The sequence below is a fragment of the Chelon labrosus genome (genome assembly GCF_963514085.1).
Source record: "Chelon labrosus genome assembly, chromosome: 4".
NCBI classification, from domain to species: Eukaryota; Metazoa; Chordata; class Actinopteri; order Mugiliformes; family Mugilidae; genus Chelon; species Chelon labrosus.
Genome location: NC_140340.1, coordinates 8,135,343 through 8,160,498, shown reverse-complemented (window position 1 = coordinate 8,160,498; position 25,156 = coordinate 8,135,343). Strand labels below are relative to the sequence as shown.

The window sequence follows — 25,156 nt, the reverse complement described above, 5'->3', positions numbered from 1 at the left end:
TTCTTGTGAGTGAATGAGACATGTGACAGGTATTTTTGTTAAAATAAAAGAGAGTCAGAAAACTCGGAAAATCACATAAGTTCATATTTCCCTCTAAATCAAAGCATTCAGTTTTGGACCGTCACAACCACATTTTCACCCTATACACTGCACTGATACTTTATTTTATTTAGTTCTTCGTTTTTGAATTAAACAATCTATCACAAAATATGAAGCATTTTATTTAAAAGCACTATACGCATATTATATCAGCGCAATTCCTCCTCGTTGCCAACAAATCGCTGCCGTTGTGGAGCCGGAACCTTAGTTCCTGTTTTTGTTTTCTCCCGGCCCGTTTGGATGTTACACCCCAGACGCTTCCCCTGAAACAAGCGAACTCATTCAAGGGTTACTTGCTGAAGGTAAATTAGTCTTACAAGTTCAAGTGTTTTGAATAATGGCCGTAAAATGTACACGTATATTCTTTTAGGCATCGTTATATTGAGGGAGTAGTGATTTTTTTTCGTATGTGTGCGTTTTACGTGCAGTTGTTCATGTAACTGGCTGCGCAGGTTAGCTAGCACGCTTGCTCTGAATCGCAGCTAACTCTAGTTAGCTTGTCACCCGGTTTCACGGCTAACTTAAAATCAAAGTTTCCGCTTTGCTTTTTATGATTTCCTTCAGTTTTTAATTGTCCACGGGTCTCACATAACCATCTGATGTCTTTTGCAGGTCCTTTGCTAAACGTTGAAAGATGTTTTTGACCAGATCGGAATATGACAGGTAGGTCTGGCACAAACTGCTTTGTCATTTATTGAGCACTTTTGAGTAAGGATGAACAAACTAATGAGAGCCTAATAAAATTTAAGATGCAAGTACAGCGGATTGTATAATTTGACGCCACGGGAAAGTCTGAAATCCCTGTTTTCGTCTAATCCTTGTTAAACCCTTGTTTTTCTGTTAGCTAGTTAGCAGCTAACAGTCAAGTCTTAAGGGGAAAAAAAGTTGCTTTCACTTTCGGAATCGACACTTCATCAACAAAAATATACCGTTATTTTATAATTTATATATCACTTTTATGCCAGAGTTGTGCTACATTTTTTCCTCAAACATAATTTTTTTTTTTTATAGCAACTTTAACCATTTTGACTAATTATGTGTAAACACATCTGTTCTCCAGAGGTGTGAACACATTCTCCCCTGAAGGAAGATTGTTCCAGGTTGAATATGCCATCGAGGCGATAAAGGTGAGTATTACGCGCTGAAATTCCTCACGCTGGCTGATTTCTGTTGAATAGTAAACTTGAAAACAAGCGTCTCTCCATGAAAGCTCACCGGTTTTCTCTCTGGTCTGGCCTTGCACCCTTAGCTGGGCTCCACAGCCATTGGCATCCAGACATCGGAGGGGGTGTGTCTGGCCGTGGAGAAGAGGATCACCTCTCCCCTGATGGAGCCCAACAGCATTGAGAAGATTGTGGAAATCGACAGTCACATCGGTACGTGGAATAAAAACTGATTCGTTAAATCCTTAATCTTTACAAACAACTTATATGTGTTAAATTCTCACAAATGAGGCAGGCATTCAGTTGGTTAACTTACCCGGTTAATTGATAATTGTTTGCAATTGAATTAGTGGATTCTAAATGTATAAAAGCAAAACAATGTAGTAATATCAGTGTAGATATTAGAGGACATCACGTGGTTTCGAAAGATAGCAATAATGGAAGTAGAGATGTATACTGGGTGACAAATTTCCCTGTCAATTTCCCTGCGGGAACATCCCAAAGGGATCAATAAAGTTGTCTATCTATCTATCTATCTAAATGGAGCAACAGGTGGTAAGGTGTGAGATGAGACTAAATTGATAGAAGGAAACTGGCTAATTGTCCAAGATGCTTTGAATAATAAACAATCGGCCTCGATAATTTGAACCTGGGGAACTGCTACTCGTTTTATAAAAGCATGAGATTCTCTCAGCAAATATTAATCTAATTTTAATACAAACATTCTTCTTTCATGAAGTGAATTTGTGTATGAAAAGGTATTTACGCCATTACTTTTGAAACCATTCTCCTTTTACTTCTAGTGTCTTTAATACATAATACATTGGTAATTCCAAGATGTCTGTGTGACATGACCAGCGGCAGAATAACTGACAATGTTAAAATGATAAATATTGATTATCTGCCTAAATGCTTCAGGTGGTATGTCTAGATTGACTTTTAAAGTTAATAATCTGTCTGTTGTACCATACAATAGTTTATTTATTTATTTATTTATTTATTTAGAGGATGAGACAAGGACAAGTCTATCTTAATAATCCATCCAGTAGTTTCTCTCTACTCTTCTTTGCTCCAGCTACACTTATAAACCACTTAAGTGTATGAGAGGTTAGGCTCACTCACATCAAATAAGTTCACGGGTTTGTATGTATTACCATTACAAGAAAATACTTGAACCTTCACATTGTTATTGCTTAAATTTAAAGTTTTATCATGGTGAACGTTATGCCAATATTCACTCTAATAAAACGTTCCACCAGGTAACATGAATAGACATCACATTTCTCTCAGTTTGATGTTGCAAATCATTGCTCTCGACTACTGCATGTGAAGGACACACAGAGTCTTAATTTTCTTTCTTTCCACCTCCTAGGTTGCGCCATGAGTGGCTTGATAGCTGATGCTAAGACTCTCATTGACAAAGCGAGAGTGGAGACACAGGTATGAATTTTAAGCATGGTGTCATTTAAGCAGTATGCTGAACATGTGGTAACTCAGCAGTTAACAAGGTACTCTCCTTTTCAGAACCACTGGTTTACCTACAACGAAACGATGACAGTGGAGAGTGTGACTCAGGCCGTGTCCAACCTGGCGCTGCAATTTGGAGAGGAAGACGCAGACCCTGGTGCCATGGTCGGTCACAAAGCCAACCCTCGTAGCTTTTCAGACCCAAACTGTGGTGGTGGTGTCAAAGAAAACGATCATTTGTCGGTCTCTGATTTCTTACCCTGTGCTGTATTTTCTACAGAGTCGACCCTTTGGCGTTGCTCTTCTGTTTGGGGGAGTCGATGAAAAAGGACCCCAGCTGTATGTAAAGATAAATGTGTGACATTTAAAAATGTAAAGGATGTTTACTTGATCTTTACACCGATGCTTTTGTTTGTGTGTAATCCAGCTACCACATGGACCCATCAGGAACCTTTGTGCAGTGTGACGCTCGGGCCATCGGCTCTGCGTCTGAGGGAGCACAGAGCTCTCTGCAAGAGGTTTACCACAAGGTACAGAACACTACATATTGATATTTAACCTCTGAATGCATTTATACCTCTGTACAAGGGACCCAATGGCTATGCGTGACACTGTAATTCATTTGTTTCTTCCTGATACTGATAATAAAAATAGTTTTTCTTACGTATTTATCTCAAAACTGTATTGTTACGCCCCAGGGTATTTCATAAGATATATTCTTGTATAATGGTATGCTTGTGACATACCAGTATTGTTCATTTTGTCCCTTTCTCTGACGTTAGATGCTATGCCAGTGAAGATTTACCACAGATAGCTGTTGAGGATCAGATATTTCAAAAGCCCATTGGAGCGTGAAATATTACAGGATGAGAAGTGAATCTTATAAATCCATCTAGTTATTTGATGTCTCTCTCTTCTTTGCTCCAGCTACAATACTTATTTAGTGAGGGAACCTCATATAGTTACCTCAACTGCCAAGACTCTGCTGCTTTAAAAAGTAAAAGCAGTTTCCCAGGCCAAATGTTCAGCTTAGGAAACCGGAAGATCTCACAAACGCACGCGCTTGGAAAATATTGGCATTCAGCTGCTTTGGCCACGGCTACAGGAAAGGAACGGAGAGAAGTGCCACGACTTCAGATGCTGATGAAATACTGTAGTAGTCTTTAGTTTGTTCAAAATCAGAACGGGTTAAGATGGAAAAACTCCCACGGAAATGCTGGAGACGCCTCGTCTGTCCCATCTGCGCTGCGCTGATTACTGCGCTGACTAATTTAGGTTTGTTTGGTGTCGCAAACATGAAAAGTTACAGTTGACTGTGTGTGCAGGATGAGGCGGTAGAAACTTGAAAGCCATCTGCACAGAAGAATATTAGTGGAAAAAACATATTTTGTGTGCGAGTGATGTATAATCAGTAAATATAATCTTAAAATATTGCTTAATCCACTTTACATAAGTTCTGTTGTGAGTGGCAGGTGTTGGAAATCAACCCGTGCTTTTCAGGTTTAAAGGAAACAATGTGCTCATACCTTAAATATGTGGTAGTTGTTTAAAGAGGACTGAAAAGTTGTATATTTTGTGTGTCCCTCACAGTCCATGACATTAAAAGACGCCATCAAGTCGTCTCTCACCATTCTGAAGCAGGTGATGGAGGAGAAACTCAACGCCACCAACATTGAGGTTTGCTTCTTCTTGAACACTGACTTACTCTGAATGCCTTTAAATCCCTGATATTCATGCAGACTTTCTTTGTCCGTGTCTCTTCCGTAGCTGGCGACAGTAGAGCCTGGCAAGACCTTCCACATGTATTCCAAAGAGGAGCTGGAGGACGTAATCAAGGACATCTAGAGTAGAGAGACTTGGTCTTGGTTGGAGTTCTGGGCTGGCGAGGAGAGAAGATAAGCGTATGAGCGTACCTGGGTCGGATGTCACAACTTTCCAACAGCACATTCTCGATCTTGTTGCGGTCAAAAAGTTTTGTTTTTTTTGGCGCGCACACGAGGTTTCTATTTGCATTGTGCTGATTTTGTTCTCGTCTCCCAGTGTCTGAACATCTCTGTACAGGGGTCTGACCAGTTCTTACAACTGAGCGGCAGGTAGAAAAAGAATAACAATAACGGTGGGGGGGCGGGAGGGGGTGTATTTTTTGTTACGAATCAGTACTTCAATTAAACTCTTGTATTCAGAAAGTGATGGACTCCTTGCAATTTTGTTGTTTCTCTCTAATCCAAAATTATTTGTGCAGCGGGGCGGCACAGTGGAATGGTGGTTAGCACTGATGCCTCACAGCAAGAATGGTTCCGGGTTTGAATCCATGGGGCGACTGGGGTCTTTCTGTGTAGAGTCTGCATGTTCTCCCTGTGTCTGCGTGGGTTCTCTGGTTCCACCGTCCAAAGACATGCTTGTTAGGTTCATAGGTGATTCTAAATTGGCCGTAGGTGTGAGTGTGAATGGTTGTCTGTCTCTCTGTGGTAGCCCTGTGATAGACTGGAGACCTGTCCAGGGTGTGCCCCACCTCTCACCCGATGGGATAGGCTCCAGCGCCCCGCGAGACCCCTCACAGGATCAGCTATTACACAAGATGAATGAATATTTGTGCAACCACTGTTTTTTGTTAGTTTAAAAAACAAGTCACAAGTTTGCCTTAACTATATCTTATAGCTTATATAAAGTAGTTCTGTGCATAAATATTAGTGATTTATAACTAAGCTGTAAAGCCTCAGTAAATAATTCATTAAATATAAACATTAGTTAAGGATATGACGCTGTTTGTATGTGATGTTAGTTGGGGAATATGTGTCAAACCTGCATATATGGAACCACAAAACTGACAAGAGTAGTTCTCTATTATCAAAAAAAACAATAATAATGATTTTAAAATTAAATAAAAAATAAAATAAACTGAATAAAGTAGTTTTCCTGTGATTTCCAGTGAGGTAATGGAAAGTTTTCTTCTACAAGTTCATTTTTTTATTTATTTTTTTGGACTTCACAAACTTGTAAATCTTTCGCAATCCTACCTGAAGACTTTTTGTTCTGTTTTTCTCCATTTTTTTTCTTGGAATCTCAAACTAGTTCAGAGAATAATAACTCCGCCAGTTATCGAGCTTCCTCTGGTCGTTGCGCGCTCTTTCCACCGGGGGGCGGTGTAACACCAGAACACGTCCGCTTCTTTGGAGGAAGATTCCTGTCGTCCAATCAGATCGCGGGTTATTCTGGTCCTGGCCAATCACGTGGCGCGGTGGATGGGCCGTTGTTGAAGATGCTTTCTGGTGATGTAGCGGGGTGAGGGGTGGATGGAGGGAAAGGGGGGAGGAGGGGTGAATGTGGAGCCAACTGGTGGTGGGACAGTTGAGTTTCTCGCTGAGCCCGAGAAGTTAAGCGGTTTGGGTGAAATCATGATCTCTTGCATTTTGGCGCTCGGGCTGTTTTCGTCCACGCTGGGCAGATACCACCACCGAGCAGAGGACCCGTCCCGCGTGAGGAGGCTGCGGGGGGAGTTTGTCGTTGATGAGGAGCGAAGCATTTTGGAGAGCACGGAGCTTTTGAAACGCAGCGCAGGTCTGGATGAGCAGACATGCACAGCTTTGCCTGGAGTAGAGGCAGCGCTGCTAAACAGCACCAACTCTGTAAGTGTCTCCACAGCCACGATGTTGTGATTTGATAAGTGGGCAGGGGGGGATCTGCGTGGGGCATGGAGTGTGTCAGACACTCAAATAAATGAATCCATAGTTTAATAAGAAGTTCAACTTTACAGCGTCTTTAAATCTGACCCACGAGAAACGTGAATCATGCAGTTGAACTGATTAGTAATCGGTGAGTCGATCGATCTGTTGATTAATCGATTAGTGCGTCATCAGAGAACGTTTGACTAAACGAAAAGTGCCAAACATCTGATGTTAAAGCTTTTCAGAAGTTATTTCAGATTGTTTTTTTTCTCGTCTCGAGTTTGAAGTTGAGGACAGCTGTTCAGATAAAATGCAAATTGAAAACCTCCCTCAGGTACAGTCTCTAGTAATTAACATATTCCACAATTTGTCCGATGTTTCATTCATCAGTCGTCCTTTAATAAGGTAATAAAGTCTCTGAAGGCCATAATTAATTAATTAATTAATTGGAGCCTCGAGGTTTATTTCAAGGGATGGAAAAAAAACAAGAAGTGTTTATTATTCAAATAAATATGGTTTTTGAAATGTTTCTCATGCAAAGGTGACATGTTGAAATGACTTGTTATACCTAATCGATAGTCTGGGATTATTTCCATTATCAATTAATCTGGCAGTTTCTTCATTAGTAGGTTAATGAGGTTGTAAATTGTTTAATAAAGGAGTCTGAACAGCAAAAACAAAAATATATATTAAAGGGGAGCTACTGTTTTTTACAACCTGGACCTTATTTCTGGCATAAAATACGATATAGTGGGAGTGACTGGGGCACCGAAATGCAGCCTCTAAATAAAGAATAAAGAAGACATCATCTGGGGTCTGTAGGTCAATCTACAGACCCCGGATGATGATAACAGGTAACTCCGGACAAAACGGCGAATAGCACTAGCGTATCACAACAAAATATTGGTGAAATGATCAAGTTTTGCGGCAGATAATGTGTTATTTAGAGGCTGTGTTTCGGTGCCCCAGTCACTCCCAGTACATGGATATACGCTGATCTGATTATCTACTGAGGGAATACAAATTACACAAAAGTTATATGGGTGAGTAAATGAGATTATTTTATGCCAGAAATAAGGTCCAGGTTGTAAAACACAGTAGTTCCCCTTTAATAATCTGTGCTATTATTAAACATCTTTTGTCAGAATAGCTGCAGATTGATTGTCTGATGATCACCTGATTATGTTCAACTCAGTTACACTCTTTATATTTTTTTATTTTTATTGATCTAAATTAATGTAGGCCATCGGTCCAGGTCAATGACATTATGTCTGCAGACCGTGGTTCTGGTTTGTCGTGCTCTGATGGACCAACGATGCAGGATGAATGGAGAATGTAACCGCAGGCGTTCATAAACATTTAGTTGTGTGCTTCCAGGCTGATAACATGTGTTGCTCTCTCTCTCTCTCTCTCTCTCTCTCTCTCTCTCATACCTGGGATCAAGACGAATGCTGTCATGGTGATGGGGTGCGCGGTTTCAAATTATTTTAAGTCTGCATTATTTATTTATTTATTTACTATTTTTTGCTTAGTTTCTCATCTCACCCCAAACTCCTGTCACACAATAGACCAAACAATAAATAGCCGTGCTGAACATTTTGTAATAGGAAACCCAGCAAGAACAACCCTGTCGTCCAGGGGAATGTTCAAGAATAACAACTTTGTCCAAAACTACAGACAGAGCTCCACGGGACAGTCCTCCTGAAGTGTACACTCATGTGTGCTCGTGAGATGGAAGAAGTGGACGTTACATCATTTCTGGCTCAAACACCTGGTCTGGCTTTTGAGCATGAAAACGATTTGGTGTGCTCTCAGATAGCAGACTCCTCCCGTCCCCTCTGGCCTTTCTCCCACACAAACATTCCCCACCTTTTTATTTTTTTAATTTTTTTAGATTTATTCCGAACCTGATCCGATCGCCTGCGTGGACTGATGTCTGAGTCATCAGACCTGCACATTAGATCACACAAAGCATTGCATGCATTTGCATATCAGATCAGCTCTAACTCACTTCTCTGTTTGCTCCTTTTGGTAGTGTTTTGATCCTGGCTGAGTGCACCGAATGTGTTTTGTCAGCTCGCCCCGTGCGATTTATTTAGCTGAATCTGTCAGGTTTACAAAGTAGTGTGCTGTTTCCATCCCGTCCTTTAGCCTCTCTGGCCAAAAATAAATAAATAAAAAAAATAAAGCAGAGAAAAAACATGTTGTGTTTTCAGTGTGAACTGTAGCTGGGTTGCAGCCAGCTGTTGGAGCACCAAGAAAAGCAGCAGAGTTGATGTTCCACATGGTCAGAGAGAGAGAGAGAGAGAGTTAGTTAAAGTAAGGGCTGTTGATACACGGGGAGAGAAATCCAATGAATAATATTAAAGGAGGCACTGTAGAGTCAGAAGGTGGAGAGATGAAGTAGTGCTGTACACCGATCAGCCACAACATTAAAACCACTGATAGGAGAAGTTAATAACATCGACCATCTTGTGGCAATTCAGTGTTCTGATGAGAAACCTTTGGACCTGGCATTCATTGGTGTGGATGTTACTTAGACATGTAGCACCCACCAGACCAGGCACCCCCACCCCATAGCAATGACACTCCTTGATGGCAGCAGCCATCCCCAGCAGGATGCAGCCTGACACAGTCACACACACAAAAACACTTTAGGAACAACTAAAAAAAACCTGGCCTCCAAATTCACTAGATCCCAAAGTGATCAAGTATCTGTGGGATGATCCACAGAGGCCCCTCCCCTCAAAGATCCCCCCACACACTAACAACATTCTGTTGCCAGACACCACAGGACACCCTCAGAAGACTCATGTCCATTCTCTTATGAGAGACAATATTAGGAAGGTGGTCATAATGTTATGCCAAATCGGTGTATATAGTCTGTGTTTGCATCTAATTGTTTCCTCACTGGTACAGCAAATAGAAGCTTTATTATTAGTATTTATTTGACATTTCGCTGTTTTCATCTTCTCTTGGTGTGGGTTTGTCACAGCATAGCCAACAGCTTGGTTCATACTCCCAGAACGGTTCTATGCAGAGCAGTTTGCCTCAGCTTTTACACCTAAGCTCCAGTGCATTGACATCGCTCTGTATCATTATGCCGCTAAAACATTAGTTTGGAGTCAGAGCCGATGAATGTCGAACAGCACTCACTTTTACTGAAATCACTGCAGTGCAGAAAAAAAAGATAAGACATCCGAGCAGATGGCGCTTCGATGCTTCTCCGGGCCACCGAGAGACACGGACGGACCAATCACAGCTGTTGCGGTCTGCGGTCACCGCGTCGTGTTTTTCTGGGATGTTGCGCGTCAAGCCAGATTTATGCGTCTCGTTCCAGCCGCCGTTGTTTGCGCGCAGGCTGAAACTCGACACGGCTGACAAGATGTTGCGTTTTCGTGGTGTAATTACGAAATGACGCCAACGCACCAGCAGATGCATACAGTGGCCTAGGCCTAGGAGTGGGATCTGCCTTGATCCGGCGCAGAAGTCTACACCAACCATCAGTCACTAATTGATTCACCAGTCCATGACCTTTTCACAATGGAGGACTGACTTATTAACAGATCAAAGGGTTTGAATCCCATTTTTCTTCTGAACAGATAGATCCTCTGCCTTTTACTTCTTTTGTATTTCCGTGGGCATTAACAGAGCCAGCTTACCACTCTGCTCGAAGCCTGCTGCCGATCTGCAGGCCCGGCCTGTTAGATCAGAGCTCAGTGTTTGACCTCCCCCTCTGAAGTTTTATGTGTGTAAACATGGTTGAAGCAGAACTCGCTGCAGAGGGAATAAGGAGCTCTTTGTGTCGGTGTCTGACCTCTGAGGGAGGACTTCGCTGGGCTCCCACCAGTCTGCATGGATATACTGTATGTGCCTGTGTCTGTGTGTTGCTTGCTGGCGTGGGCCGAGCCGCACGGGGGGGGGGGGGGGGGGGTTGGACGAGCCTTTTCAGAGACGATCCGGACTCTTAAATTCTACACGTGATGCAGCATGAGGTCATGTCTGGTTTGTGAGGCCATGTCCACTGCTTTCTCGTTGCACACCCCATTGTTGTGCCCATCGCAAGACAGGACAGGACAGGGTACTCATTTTCTAATCTTTCCTGAAGCATTAAAGCACACACTCCTTCTTTACACTCCTCCGTGTGGATAAAAAGCATCTTCCGGCAGCTTCTAGCCGACCTGCCGTGTAATGAATTTGAAGTTTGTTTGGGTTTCAGTGAACTGGAGCTGGTCGAGTCAGCATTTGCCTAAGTTGTGGTTTCACAGGAACAGATGTGGGGGTAAAAAAAAACCCAAAACAAAACACCCCGCTGGTTAAATTTAACACAGGTGTACGAGCAGCTGGCAGAAACATTTGACCCGATCCTGAGACAAAACACAGCATGAAACCTGTTGACCTCGGCATTAACATCTGACTTTAAATAGTTGGAATTTCTGCAGATCCCTCACGTAGCTTCTTCCTGTCAAGTTTTGTGCAATATTGTCGAATCAGGATCTCCCAACATTGACAGTTTCAGAGTATTCTCTGGCATTTCTAGGACGGACGTTGGAGTCGGGTTCGTACAGACGGCATGTTCTCATGCTGAATTATGAAAACTTTGGTAATCCTTTCATTTTTTTTTTTCTTCAGTGCTCTGGTTCGTGAGCAAAATCTTGCAAGACTGTTAAAGGGGAACTACTGTTTTTTACAACCTGGACCTTATTTCTGGCATAAAATATGATCGTTTACTCACCCATATAACTTTTGTGTAATTTGCAGGCGTTCGGGAGATATTTAGATCTGCGTATATCCATATAGTGGGAGTGACTGGGGCACCCAAACGCAGCCTCTGAATAACGCATTATCTGCCACGAAACTCGTTAATTTCACCAATATTTCAAGGGTCCGTATCCGGGGTCCGGATGATTTCTTCTGACCTGGATGATGTCATCTCTGAGCGACGGTCGGCTTGTTTACCTGTAATTTGCTCCGCTCAGAGATGACATCATCCAGGTCAGAATACATCATCCGGAAGTCTTAGATAATGCGTTATTTAGAGGTTGCGTTTCGGTGCCCCAGTCACTCCCACTATATGGATATACGCAGATCTAAATATCTCCCGAACAACTGCAAATTACACAAAAGTTATATGGGTGAGTAAACGATCATATTTTATGCCAGAAATAAGGTCCAGGTTGTAAAAAAACAGCAGTTCCCCTTTAACAAAACCTTCTGCCTCAGATTCACTTCTGTCGCAATTAGCCTTCTAACACAATAATAAACTGTGAAATAAAGGTTATTATTGACATTGTGAACATTTTGGCATGCTCGCATTAGCGTTTAGCTTTGCTAGCACTAGTCTTTTATCAATTTTATCAATAATGTTGAAACAAATCTCCTTTCATGACTGTTATAATGTCCTGTTTATGTTTAAACTGTGTTGTTTAACCTTTATTTAACCAGGAAGAAATTAACTCGGGTTAGTTTCCAGTCACTCTGCGACATATTCCATGCAAGAGGTGCAGAGTGGACAAAAGCACTTTTACCCAATTCAGTACATGTCAAAGCCCTGTGATAGACTGGCGACCTGTCCAGGGTGTACCCCGCTTCTCGCCTGATGACAGCTGGGATAGGCTCCAGCAGACCCCGCGACCCTTAACAGGAATAAGCGGTTACAGAAGGTGAATGAATGAAAAAAGAAGTACATGTCAAAAATAACAGACGCATGTGTTCGGACAAAACCAGGAAGATCCCATTGACATTAAGAACCTCTTTTTCAAGGGAGTCCTGGCCAAGATAGACAAATACAAAACAGAGTCACGAGATTACACAGTTAAACACGCAGATTATAAATAAAAAAAAAAAAACACAAGTGCATATTGTAGAGTTGGCCTCTCAGTTTGGATTTAAAAGCGCTCAGTGAAATTAACTCGGTTAGTTTCTAGTCACTCTGCGACATATTCCATGCAAGAGGTGCAGAGTGGACAAAAGCCCTTTTACACAATTCAGTACAGGCCAGTGGAACAGAGTAATTACTGATCTTGTAAACGGAGAGAGTTAAGGACCAGCACTTCTCTGTGCAATTAAGGTACAAATGTAAGAAAAAAAGAAGGCAGTATTACCTTATAATGCAATAAATTTGGAGGATGCTGTTGGTGGTGCTGTTAAACTGGATTGATTTAATGTGTTTCTTTGTTATTTAGTCTAGCCCACGGACTGAAATGTCAAAAATAATAGACGCATGTGTTCGTACAAAACAATAAAAGTCAATAGTGCTACAAGCCGCAGGCTCTAGAATGAAAACACACTTGGGTCAGCAGTTCCCTTATTTGATTTAAAAAAAAGCTGAATACCATACCGACCTTCAGGAGGATAAGATTTAGATGTTATATTAGAATGGGTTTGTTTTAATAAAATGTCAAGTCTACTAACGGCTGTGTTCTTATGTTCAGCACGTTAAGAACGTTTTTAAATCATTTGAATAGAAAGCAGACACCACAACAACACTCATCACTGATAGTCAGTCTTTAATATGAGTGAAAATGGATGGTTAAACCTGGGTTCAGTTATTATGATATTATAACTGACGAATAAAGCTGTTTCTTTAGAAGCAACAACTTTAGAAGCAAGTTTTTTTGTTTTTTTTTCATGGCTCGACAGATTGAACAGACGTCTGCGAAGGAAAGAGCGGAGAAGTTGTCAGGCTGTTCAGTGATCTAAATATTAAAGAACAGATGGATGCTGGCAGCGAGGGCGCGATGTAGAGGTTAATGCAGCAGAGACGGAAAGTAGCGTTCACAGACTTGGACAGCCAGGCCGAGAGACTTTCCACTGGACTTGTTTACAAGGAGTTTTCTGCAGGCAGGCTGCAGACCTGGTCATCTTCTGTGGCTTTTTATTGGCCTGCACACATTCACACTCTACCTCGCTAGCTAAAAGAAAGGAGGGGAGAAACTTTTCCTCAGACTGCAGTTAAAGACGTTGCTCAGAGCACCAAACACTTGAACGCTAGACACTAGACTTAAAAATGTTTAGGTGAATAGGTGAATAGTGAGGCAAACATTTGTGTATTTCTTCTGTTATAAAATTTGGAATAGATTCACCCCTAATGTAGTGTAAATGTGTGTGTGTGTCCTTGTATGTGTGTGTTCATGCTGTACTGAGCGATTGTCTTGTTCTCTGGCCTCAGCTTTGTCATTTAGACAGGAATGTAGGTCACACACGCAGAGTGCATCCAAATGGGTGAGTTACTTTGGACAGTATGGACAATTTATCCCGGCCTCTCTCGGCTGACGTGTCCACTTTCTAATGAACGACTGAAACTCCATTACATTTTGTGCGTTTTAGCCTCTCTACTTGCTTGTTAATGTCCCGACGTACCATTTAGTGAGCAGTATCGCACCAAACTCCCAAATATTTCCAATAAGCTTGTGTCACCTTACATGGTGGTGGCATAGACTGTATACAAATATGGACAATGCATCCCCACTTCCTCGCATTGGCCAAACTGACGCTAGTTTCCCGGGACGCCATCTTGCGAGTTTGGAGCCACGTGGAGCTAAGATATATCGATGACCCGTCCTCACCTCACTTCCTCCAGACTCACTCGTGTTTTAATTTAATCAATACTCCACTCTGCTCTACCTCCACCAGTTACAAGGAAATGATGGATATGCACTGTACTTATTTAAAAAAAAAAAGAAATTCCAACTCTCACGCTTCAACGGGACCGCTTCACAGAGCGGTTGGCATGGCAACTTGTAGTCATTATGATGTCACATCCTGTTTTTATAGCGTCAAATAGGACTAGGACAGAAGAATGTACACTTGAGTATGCATCAGTATTATATTAACTACCTAAAATAACAAAAACCATCCTCGAAAGAAAATATTTGACGCGTATTTTAGAGTTTTGGTTTGGCCCAAGTCCCATCTGCTAACATAGAGGGGGCGGAGCTTATGACCTGTACTGCAGCCAGCCACCAGGGGGAGCTCTACTTGATTTGGCTTCACTTTAGAGGAGCTGATCCGTCGTCCATGTTAATACAGTCTATGTGTGGTAGTGACGAAACATTGTGCATGAATAACTCACTAACTGTTTTGTCTAAAAAATTTCTAGAAGAGTTTTTTTCTTCCTTTTCAGTTCACGTTCAAGGTGGACACCATGTCAGGTTCACTGTCACTGGCCTGGGTGGGCGATGGATCAGGGGTGAGTTCTTCAACGTGTACATAAGTATTTTGACTGTGAATGAAACCGATTTGGATTGATGTAGCTCCAAGTGTTGCTCTTCCCAGGTGCTGCTGGTTTTGACAACGTTTCAGGTGCCGTTGTTCATGGTGCGTTACGGCCAGTCCAACCTCTACAGGAGGTGAGAAATGCCTCACAGCGGGCGCCATACTGAACGGGTAATAGGTTGGTAAAAAGGTCCAACCTTTTTTTTTTTCTTTTCTGTGCACCAGTGAAGACTACGGGAAGACGTTCAAGGAAGTGACTCATCTGATCAACCACACCTTCATCCACACCGAGTTTGGCATCGTCATCAGTCCAGACCACTCAGGGAAGGTGAGCGTTGACGCTTGTGCAAACGCAGTGAGACATCCTTTACTGCAGGTTGACAAGGCTCATACCTCCCTGCTTGCATCTTGTGTAGGGCTGCTTTTGTTTTCAGTAAATCTGCTTGTGATTGTCCAGAAATTTAAGAAGAGAAAAGCAAATCATTTCAAAACCCGGCCTGGAGAATCTGTGTTTAAATATTTCTATTATCTGGTTAATTGCATGAAAGGCAGTTTTTCAAGTCCGTGTCTTTGCTTGGTTTCAGGTGATCCTGACTGGTGACGTGTCAGGTACCAGGGGATTCCGACTGTTTCGCTCGAAGGACTTCGGCTTGACCTTCGTTTCAACCGACCTGCCGTTCGATCCCCTCATTCAGATGCTGTACAACCCCAGGGACTGCAACACACTCCTGACGCTCAGTATCATGGTAGCTGCGTCCAGTTTCTCAATAATTACATTGATTTTAAGTCGAATGCTTACTTACTTCTGTTTCATGCTACTAGATTGCCAGTAATTAATAATAATAATTATAATAAATAAATAGTTTCACTTACTTGGCTGCTTTTTCCCTGCAGTTGGACCTGTGGCTGTCTGAGGACTTTGGCGCCACCTGGAGGAAGATCCATGACAGTGCGTGTTTGGTCAGATGGTGAGAACTGCTCGAGCTTTTTATTAAATTACAAATACACACAGGACAGGTGTGCTCTTATTGGTACTAAATATGTAACAGATGGCACAACAGGCAGAATTTGGGGACTCTAATATAATTACTGGGCTGGGCTGAACTTGGTGTTTGACTTTTCGGGTCGGGCTATGCCTTATAGTAAAGTTTAGCTCTTTTTTAACTTTATTTCTGTTATACTTCAGAATAAATAAACACTTCAGCAACAGTTTGCTTGCTAGAAAGTAGTCGACATGTGCGTCTGTTTTGTAAGAGAGTAGCCTCAGTGTGTGTCCTCTGCCCATAGTTGTTTTTCCAGCTGTCTCCTGCACCACTCTTGTTTCGTTTGAGCACCGGAGTTCACACGAAGCTGTGGCGTCAGCCTGCGGTTGTTAGCGCTGCATTGTGGGAACACTCTGATAGCTCCGCGTGACCACAGCTGTCGTTTAGGCTCTCGGCAGAAATCGGCCGCGGAGTGAGGGAGCTGAGGTCGCCATCGGCGCGCATCATGAGTCAGCAGCGGCATTCTTGCTCAGGCCGCAGTCCTTGAACCGGCAGAATCTGCGCGACTGTGTGGAAACCCTCCATCCCCTCTGTGGCGGTGAAGAACCACAGAGAGAGAGAGGGACTGGAGCGCAGCCTGCGGGGTTGATCGCTTTAAAGAAACCATAACCATAATCTGATTTCTACAAATTCCAAAAGAAGTGGATTTATATTTGAACTAGGACAAGTCTGAGAACAATTAGATCTTCGCCTCCCTCTGATTCCTCCCTTCACGGTTTATTTTTCTCACACACAGGGGTCCAAACAACAGCATCTACTTCACAACTAACTACAATGGATCATGCAGTGAGTGAAGTTAACATAATCCCCCATATATGAACGTGTTTAGAATTCAATAATACATCCACCTTTCTTCCTGTCAGGTGACAAAGGAATGCTTGAGTTGAGGAAGACACTGGACTACGGTAGAAGTTTCCAAACCATTGCAACGAGAGTTTACTCCTTTGTGCTGGGAGGAAAATTTGTTCTTGCTTCCATCATGACCGGCACGGTATGCGTGTGTTTCCTTTATTTGCCTTCAATGCCCCTAGGTGTGTTAACCTTTCTTGTACTTTTGCATGTTTCTCTGCATTTCTCTGTTTGTTTAATGGCATAAATGGTGATAGTGCATGTTTTTTACTCACCCATACAACTTTTAGATATTTAGATCAGCGTATATCCATATAGTGGGAGTGACTGGGGCACCGAAACGCAGCCTCTAAATAACACATTATCTGCCGAGAAACTCGTTCATTTCACCAATATTGTAATCGTACGCTAGTGCTATTCCCCGTTGAGTCCAGAGTTACCTGTTATCATCATTTGGGGTCTGTAGATTGACCTACAGACCCCGGATGATGTCTTCTGACCTGGATGATGTCATCTCTGAGCGACGCATGCTACTGCTAGTTTTTTGCAACATGGCTGAATATTTTTCCGATTCTGAGGTTGTGGACGAACCACAGCAGTAGCAAATTACAGGTAAACAAGCCGACCGTCGCAGGTGCGCACTGCGCTCAACAGATAATGTGTTATTTAGAGGCTGCATTTCGGTGCCCCACTCACTCCCACTATATGGATATACGAAGATCTAAATATCTCGCGAACGACTACAACTTACACAAAGTTATATGGGTGAGTAAACGATAGTATTTTATGCCAGAAATAAGGTACAGGTTGTAAAAAAACAGTAGTTCCCCTTTAAATGTTAAAAAAGTTTCATATATTTAAAATTTGTGAAACTCTGAATCTATTCCTGCTTCGCTTCTGTTTGTTGCTCTTTAACCCAACACAGTGACTAGACAAATGAATATAAAGCAGAACATAATCAAACCGGTGTGTCTGTACGTGTTAGGGCACAGAGCGCATGATCCACGTCTCGGTGGACGGAGGCGACACATGGAACATGGCTCAGCTTCCTACGGTCAACCACGACCAGTTCTACTCCATCCTGGCAGCCAATCAGGACATGATCTTCATGCACGTTGATGAGCACGGAGGTCAGAATTAGTGATGATTGATGCAGCTTATACTGTTTCAAACGGCGCTGTTTGCTGTGATTGTGCACGGGGACGTGATAGAAAACATTGTTATAAAGTTTTTATTTATTTATTTATCCCTGTCCTATTCACATTCAGTTATTTCATTAATCCATTTATTCTTGTTTAGAGTTATTAGTTAAGCTAGTTAGCTAGAAGGACAAAAGATATTAAAAGGCTCTCCTTACAAAAGTGAATGAAAATGAGTCAAAACTCAACAAGACTTCAGTTGCGTAGGCGGTCCATGTTCACACAGCTGAAAGAATATAGTCTCTAAGTGTCCTCAGTTCATCTTGGGTGTATTCAAACCTGTTTTTAAAGCATCCCGCATGTGATCGGATCACCCAGGACATACTTTAATACCGGTTCTGACCAGGGCCAAACTGTAGAGAATAATCCAAACCATGTGCTGTGTTTCTGTGTGTGCTGTGCGGACCAGACTCCGGCATTGGAACCATCTATGTGTCAGATGACAGAGGAACTGTGTTCTCCAAGTCCCTGGAGCGCCATCTCTACACAACCACAGGAAGTGACACAGACTTCACCGTTATTTCGTCCCTCAGGGGCGTCTACATGACCAGCGTGCTCACAGAGGGTGGGTTGACACAATGTTTTAAATGTTATGTTACCCTTATGTTATTTTTCATCCATGTAATTTGAAAAAAATGTACACTCAACAGTGTTTCCCACAGATTTGAAAGCAATGTGTGGTGGTCGGCCGGCGGGGGGGGGGGGGGGGGGTGAAAAGAATGATGGGATAGGGTATGTGCCCTGGGGGGGGGGGGGGGGGGGGGGTGGATTCCTAAAGGGATTTCCTAATTCCTAAAGGTTAATAATTAAAAAAAACTGTTAATAATTGGTTACACAGAACTTTATTACATTAATTTTAACACCCTATATATACACCGTAATTTCCGGACTATAAGGCGCACCTGAATATAAGCCGCACCAGCTAAATTTTGGGGAAAATACAGATTGTTCCATATATAAACCGCACCCGACTATAAACCGCACCCACACAATAAATCTTTCAATCAATCTTTCAATCAATCGATCGATCAAACTTTCACATCTTTGACATTACAAACAGCATTCGTGCAGTGCACAAATAATACAACGGCGCGCTTCCTGCAGTCATAGTACCGTAGTAGTGCAGTATAACAAAAAACAAAGCTTACAACGCTTGACGAGGCAATAACGTTAAATGGCTAAATTTAATTTGTTTGTAAAAGTGCTTGCCTGTAACACGGCAGCAAAAGTGCAGTAACCCGGCTGCTCAACAAAATAACCAGCATCTTTTTCGAAAACAGCCAACACAGCAGTAAAGGTGCAGTAACACGGCCGTTTACTGTATCAAAATAACCAGCCTACTATACCAGAAAAGTCAGTCAGATCGATCGCCTTTAACTTAAAAGCAGCTCTCGTACTGCATTTGGACTCACTTGGTTTGTTTTGCTCTAGTTACCTGGCGCCAACTGTCTGTCTCGCTCTTGCGCTTCCATGATAGTGCGCCCCTGGTGACCGTTAGCTGTAAAAATCCATATATCCGTTGTATAAGCCGCAGGTTCCAAAGCAAGTGACAAAAGTAGCGGTTTATAGTCCGGAAATTACGGTATGTGTGTGTGAGAGAGAGACGCGTGAGTGACAGAGAGACGAAGAGAGAGCAGGGAAAGGAAATGCAGCTGAACGAATACGCTGCGTGTTTTAAATAGCGTAAAAAAAAGAATAACGAAACGCAATATGTGACGGTCGGTGTTAAATCTTTTTTTTTTTTTTTTTTTTTTTTTTTTTTTGGGTCTGTGTTGAATCTGTGGCGGTCGGAGTTGAATCTGTGGCGCACCGCCACAGATTCGTCTATGTGTGGGAAACACTGCTCAATTTGATCTTAAATCAAGGTTTATGTTGTCAAAACAGGAATAAGGCTGTTACATACTCTGCCAGAAGCGAGAAGTTTATTCTCACATCTTCAGGCTGCGAGAATGTCGTCAGCTTGTTGGGAGTTCTCGCAGCTTGTTCTCGACACGTCAACTGGGCAGAACTTTTTTCTCATGTGGTGTCTGGTTACTGTTCTGTGATTGTCCAGAAATTGGAGTGGATGTGGTTCATGTGAAAAAGGGGAAATGCTAGCATCATACTGTGTGTGGGTGCATGTTGAAAGAACGCCATGATCTGACGGACACGGTCGTCAAAACGACTGGCCGACATCCGAAAATAATAAGAAAACTGCCTCTCATCGTCTTGTCTCCCGCATCTCCCATAATGCTTAGCTCATGTGATGTATACTGCAGTGGGAGGGCCCTATGAGGACGTTCCCAGAGTTCGGCACTAGAGTATCTTGTGAAGTGTAAATTACCTGGCCAAAACTAACTTTTTTTCTTGTTCTCGCAGCCCAAGGAGCGAGAACAAACGTCTCGCTTCTCATGGTGCATGTAACAGCCTTACTCTGGCTTTTTCTTTAGTAAAGCAGATTCATTATTTGCTTTGCAGATGCAAGCAGGGACTTTCCTTTCTCTGGGCATTTTTTGGAAACTCCAGTATGGAACAATGAGTTGGCTTCAGAGCAGTGAACACCCAAAATTCACATTGTTCCTTTTGCAATGTCAGTGATTTTCTTACAGCATAATCTTTTTTACTTTTTGCAAAAGAAAAAAACAACAACATTTGATTTCCACAGTGCAGCACTTAAACAGGGTTGTGTGGTGGTTAGCACTGATGCCTCACAGCGAGAAGGTTCAGGGTTTGAATGCATCGGCTGACTGGGTCCTTTCTGTGTGGAGTTTGCATGTTCTCCCTGTGTCTGCGTGGGTTCTCTCCAGCTACTCCAGCTTCCTTCCACCGTCCAAAGACATGCTGGTTAGGTTCGTTGGTGATTCTAAATTGGCCGTAGGTGTGAGTGTGAATGGTTGTCTGTCTCTCTGTGTTAGCAATGTGATAGACTGGAGACCTGTCCAGGGTGTGCCCCGTCTCAGGACAGACATCTGGACATCTGCTTGGACTTTGGTTGAAGTAAATGTGTAAACTTTCTGTTGTATTTGTTTTTCTTTGCAGATGGTGTAGCTGAAACAGTGATCACCTATGATCAAGGAGCGAAGTGGCAGCCGCTGCGCCGACCGGAGAACAGTCACTGTAACACAGACACCTCTACTAATAGACCTAACAGAGTGAGACGGATGCAAATCTAAATATTTCTTTATCGGGATGTGCATGTGGTCGGCAAATAGTCTTGATGCCTTTGTCGGTATACACTAATTATGTCACCAGACGTCACCCTCCTCATTGTGTCTCTACAGTGCAGACTCCACATCCATGCCTCCTACAGCACGGCTATGAGGATGAACGTCCCCATGCTGCCTCTTTCCCAGCCCAATGCCGTGGGGCTCATCCTGGCCCACGGTGAAACACGCGAGCACATGAAAATCCTTTCAAACGCGATCGTTGCGTCGGGTGTTTCTTTACACTGCGTCTCTTTTCTCTTCAGGCAGCATTGGAGATGTGGAGTCGGCTCTCTACCCCGACGTGTACGTGTCTGATGATGGCGGCTACTCGTGGCAGCTGGCTCTCAAGGGCCCCCATCAGTACGCCATCCTGGACTCTGGAGGCCTGCTGGTGGCCGTGGAGCACGCCAGCTCTGTCAACCAGATAAAGTGAGAAAGGATGATCCCGTTAAAGGGGAACTACCGTTTTTTACAACCTGGACCTTATTTCTGGCATAAAATACGATCGTTTACTCACCCATATAACTTTTATGTAATTTGCAGTCGTTCGGATGATATTTACATCTGCGTATATCCGTATAGTGGGAGTGACTGGGGCACCGAAACGCAGCCTCTAAATAACGCATTATCTGCCTCGAAACTTGTTCATTTCACCAATATTTTGTTATGATACGCTAGTGCTATTCCCCGTTGAGTCCGGAGTTACCTGTTACCATCATCCGGGGTCTGTAGATTGACCTACTAACCTCGACGACTTTGTTTATGATGGACGTCCTTACCGTTTTGAGCCAGAGTATACGGATGAGGAGCTCGTTGAAAGGAGGATGCGGAGGCAGAGAAGAGGAACAGCTGGCCAAAGAACAACAAACCGCGAATAGGCAACAGGTAACTCCGGACTCAACAGGGAAGAGCACTAGCGTATCATAACAAAATATTGGTGAAATGAACGAGTTTCGCGGAAGATAATGCGTTATTTAGAGGCTGCGTTTCGGTGCCCCAGTCACTCCCACTATATGGATATATGCGGATCTAAATATCGTCCGAACAATTTCAAATGACACCAAAGTTATATGGGTGAGTAAACGATGGTATTTAACGCCAGAAATAAGGTCCAGGTTGTAAAAAAACTGTAATTCCCATTTAAACAGCGACTTTGTTGTAGAGTTGATTTTGACGGCGTTTTCTTTGGGGCTTTTCCCATACTCTGTCCCTACACCTCTCAGGTTTTCCACAGATGAAGGGCAGTGCTGGCACACGTTTAACTTCACCAACGACCCGCTTCACTTCAGCGGCATGGACAGCGAGCCCGGCTCTCGCTCCATGAACGTCAGCCTGTGGGGCTACAGGAACGGCTTCAATAAATGGGTGGTGATCACTATAGACTTCAGGAAGCTCCTCACCAGAAACTGTGAGTCTACGGGAGAAGCGTTTGTTTGCCGTTAGGACCGGTGAAATTTCACTTACTGCATGTGTGTGCATGATTGTGCAGGCAGTGATGGGGACTATGTAGAGTGGCTGGCTCACTCTACAGAGACCAGTGGATCCAATGACGGCTGTGTGCTGGGCTATAAAGAGACCCTCTTACGCCTGAGGAAAGATTCAGTCTGCTGGAACGGGAGAGACTTTGTAGTCCACAGGAATCGGTCGCCCTGTCCATGCACAGAGGATGATTATCACTGGTATGTCCTTCCATTTACCTTCATGTTAGAGACCGAAAGTATATCCTTGCTTGATTTTTTTGTTGTGGTTTATCTAAAGAAATTTTCTTGGCTGTTATTTGTTTGTACCCTTTCCATTAAAAAAAAAATCATCAAAATATAGAGGTGCATTTAAAATGAGCTGACACCAGCTTTGTCCTACAGTGATTTTGGGTATTACCGGCCAGGCAACAGTTCAGAGTGTGTGGAGCAGGAAGAGATGAAGAACCGTTCTCTGGAGTTCTGTTTAAATGGGACCACTGAACAGCTGCAGACCAGCGGGTGAGGATGTGTATGATTCATGCCGACAACCTCTTACCAACCAGAATAAATTCTAGTACTGTGAGAAACACTGATCAGGCATAACATTATGACCACCTTCCTAATATTGTGTAGGTCTCCTTTGTGCCACCCAAAACAGTTGTGACTCATCAGAGAATGGACATGGGCCTTCTGAGGGTGTCCTGTGGTGTCTGGCAACAGGATGTTGTCAGTGGGGGGGCCTTTGAGGGGAGGGGGGCCTCTGTGGATCATCCCACAGATACTTGATCAGTTTGGGATCTAGTGAATTTGGAGGCCAGGTCAACACCTTGTGCTGTTCTTCATGTTTTTTTGATTTGTTCCTAAACCTTGTGCCTGGTCTGGTCTAGGTGGGTGCTACATGTCTAAGTGACATCCACATGAATGAATGCCAGGTCTAAAAGTTTCCCAGCAGAACAATGAATTGTCGCAAGATGGTCAATGTTATTTACTTCTCCTGTCAGTGGTCATAATGTTGTGCCTGATCTGTGTATGTACTGTACTTATCCTAAGAAATATACAATAGGTACACCAACAAATACAAGACATAAGAGAAAGAGACCCGTCACATGATGTGACGTCACACTAAGCCTTCGTTGCTGATAGATGTTGGTTTGGTGTATTTCTGCATTTTTGTACAAATATTTTTGATCCAAGCAGGAAAGGAGTTGAAACACATCTGTTTTATCAATGTTTGTAGAGGGTGCTAAAACCCCTCAGCACCCCTTCTTCGTCCGTCTGTGCCAATAGAGAGGTTTTTGAGATTCCCTCCACTTATAGTATAAATCTTATCAGCCTTAAGCTGCACTGTCTCGTTGTGAATTTTGTCTTTCGTGGATCTTGCCACATTTAAGCTACCGGAAGATTCCAGGAGACCGGTGTGAGGGAGGCTTCCAGCCAGAGAGGAAGGAGACTAACCTGTGGAGGATGTGTACCAGCGACGTCCTTCATCCCAAGTCTCTGGTCAGTGCCTCTCATTCTAAGAAGAAGAGACTACTGAAGCAAAACCAATAAAGGGACACTTCGACATAGACAGAGCTGAATGTGTAAAATGGGTTATCTTGTGTTGTAGCAGTGTGCCATGAGCCAAGTTTCCAAAGAAGTGTCGTGCAAATTCTAGAAAATCGGTTAAAGAAAATGCAGCTTAGTGTTTTTATACCCGCTAATAAAACATGAATATTTAAAATTGGGTGCACTCATGTACAGATTGGTAAAGGAAAGAACGGGCAGGTGCGATTAAACCATTGTTGCACACATGGCAGATCAAGATGCGATGAAATCATTGAACAATTTTCTTTCTCTGGAAACAACAGACTGAAAACAGTTCACCCAACGCTGCTGTCATAGTGGTGGTTGTCATGGCGATCCTCCTGACGAGTGCCGTCGCCGGTGTTTGGCTCGTGAAGAAATATGTCTGCGGAGGACGGTCAGTTTTTATTTATTTATTTATTTCGCATTGCCACCCACACACGTAGACATTGTTTACATTCCTCTTCTGTTTCTCTCTCTTTCTAACATTCACTTTTGTTTTCCATCAGGTTCCTCGTGCACCGATACTCCGTCATGAGGGAGCACGTCGAAGCAAACAAAATAGAAGGAGTGGATGATATTGACCCCCACTACATGGAGACGGGAAAAACACAGTACAACGAAGATTCAGATCAGGTGATGCTGTGTAAAACGCCGTACTTTTAAGCGAAATCTTCTGATTGTCCATCAGCTCAGTTATGTTGTTTGTGTCTCCTCGTAGGATCTCTTAGAGTAAGATTTCTCTCCCACTCAAAGGATTTAGAAGACTAAATGTAATGCAGTCTTTCACGATGCCTGGGCATTCCTGTTCCTCCCACATGCTGATTAACATCTGCTTCTCACTTCTCGCTATCCCCTCGTGGCTGGAAGACTCAGCAGCAGCGGGATGGCTTCTTCTATTGCTTCCTTGTACCAGTTGTGGCTCCCACAAATAGGCCCAGTGAAGGTTTTGGGGACAGGGGATGGGGATGGGTAGGGGTGGGGGGGGGTGAACCCAGTGCAGAACAGAAGAAAGCCTCCGGGCTCCCTGGAGAGCTTTTGTTGTCTCTGTCACAGAAAGTTCTGTAAAGACCGTTGAGCGTGAATACGTGCCCTGTTGCGCTCTGTATGTTTCTTTTTCATGTTGACCTGAGAAGAGATGGCCCTGCGCTGCAGAAGCACAATGCAGACGCTACAGCTTAGATATAAGGGCTTGCAGAGTGTTTTATTGAGAGCGAGGGGATGCTGAGCAACAGGACACGGA

General features: G+C 43.2%; 2 protein-coding genes across 3 annotated transcripts; both read left to right on the top strand.

Moving 5' to 3' along the window:
• Positions 1-317: 317 nt before the first annotated feature.
• Positions 318-4,879, top strand: psma5 (proteasome 20S subunit alpha 5). The gene is made up of 10 exons (XM_084543604.1): positions 318-401; positions 712-762; positions 1,160-1,226; positions 1,349-1,475; positions 2,635-2,702; positions 2,787-2,894; positions 3,010-3,068; positions 3,157-3,259; positions 4,320-4,406; positions 4,497-4,879. Exons 2-10 carry the CDS (start codon positions 734-736, stop codon positions 4,572-4,574), a joined length of 726 nt encoding a protein of 241 aa, XP_084399730.1. The 5' UTR covers positions 318-401; positions 712-733; the 3' UTR covers positions 4,575-4,879.
• Positions 4,880-6,094: 1,215 nt separating this feature from the next.
• LOC311486634 (sortilin-like) lies at positions 6,095-24,844 on the top strand. 2 transcript variants are annotated; one of them, XM_084542559.1, is made up of 20 exons: positions 6,095-6,355; positions 14,520-14,585; positions 14,672-14,745; positions 14,837-14,939; positions 15,196-15,357; positions 15,506-15,579; positions 16,391-16,440; positions 16,518-16,645; positions 17,489-17,633; positions 18,112-18,267; positions 20,721-20,833; positions 20,963-21,065; positions 21,151-21,316; positions 22,111-22,295; positions 22,377-22,566; positions 22,750-22,866; positions 23,739-23,847; positions 24,198-24,310; positions 24,423-24,549; positions 24,635-24,844. In XM_084542559.1, exons 1-20 carry the CDS (start codon positions 6,125-6,127, stop codon positions 24,647-24,649), a joined length of 2,427 nt encoding a protein of 808 aa, XP_084398685.1. In that variant the 5' UTR covers positions 6,095-6,124; the 3' UTR covers positions 24,650-24,844. The 2 variants fall into 2 exon arrangements, with proteins under 2 accessions (XP_084398685.1, XP_084398684.1); XM_084542558.1 differs by having other exon boundaries at positions 24,423-24,844.
• The last annotated feature ends 312 nt before the right edge of the window (positions 24,845-25,156 follow it).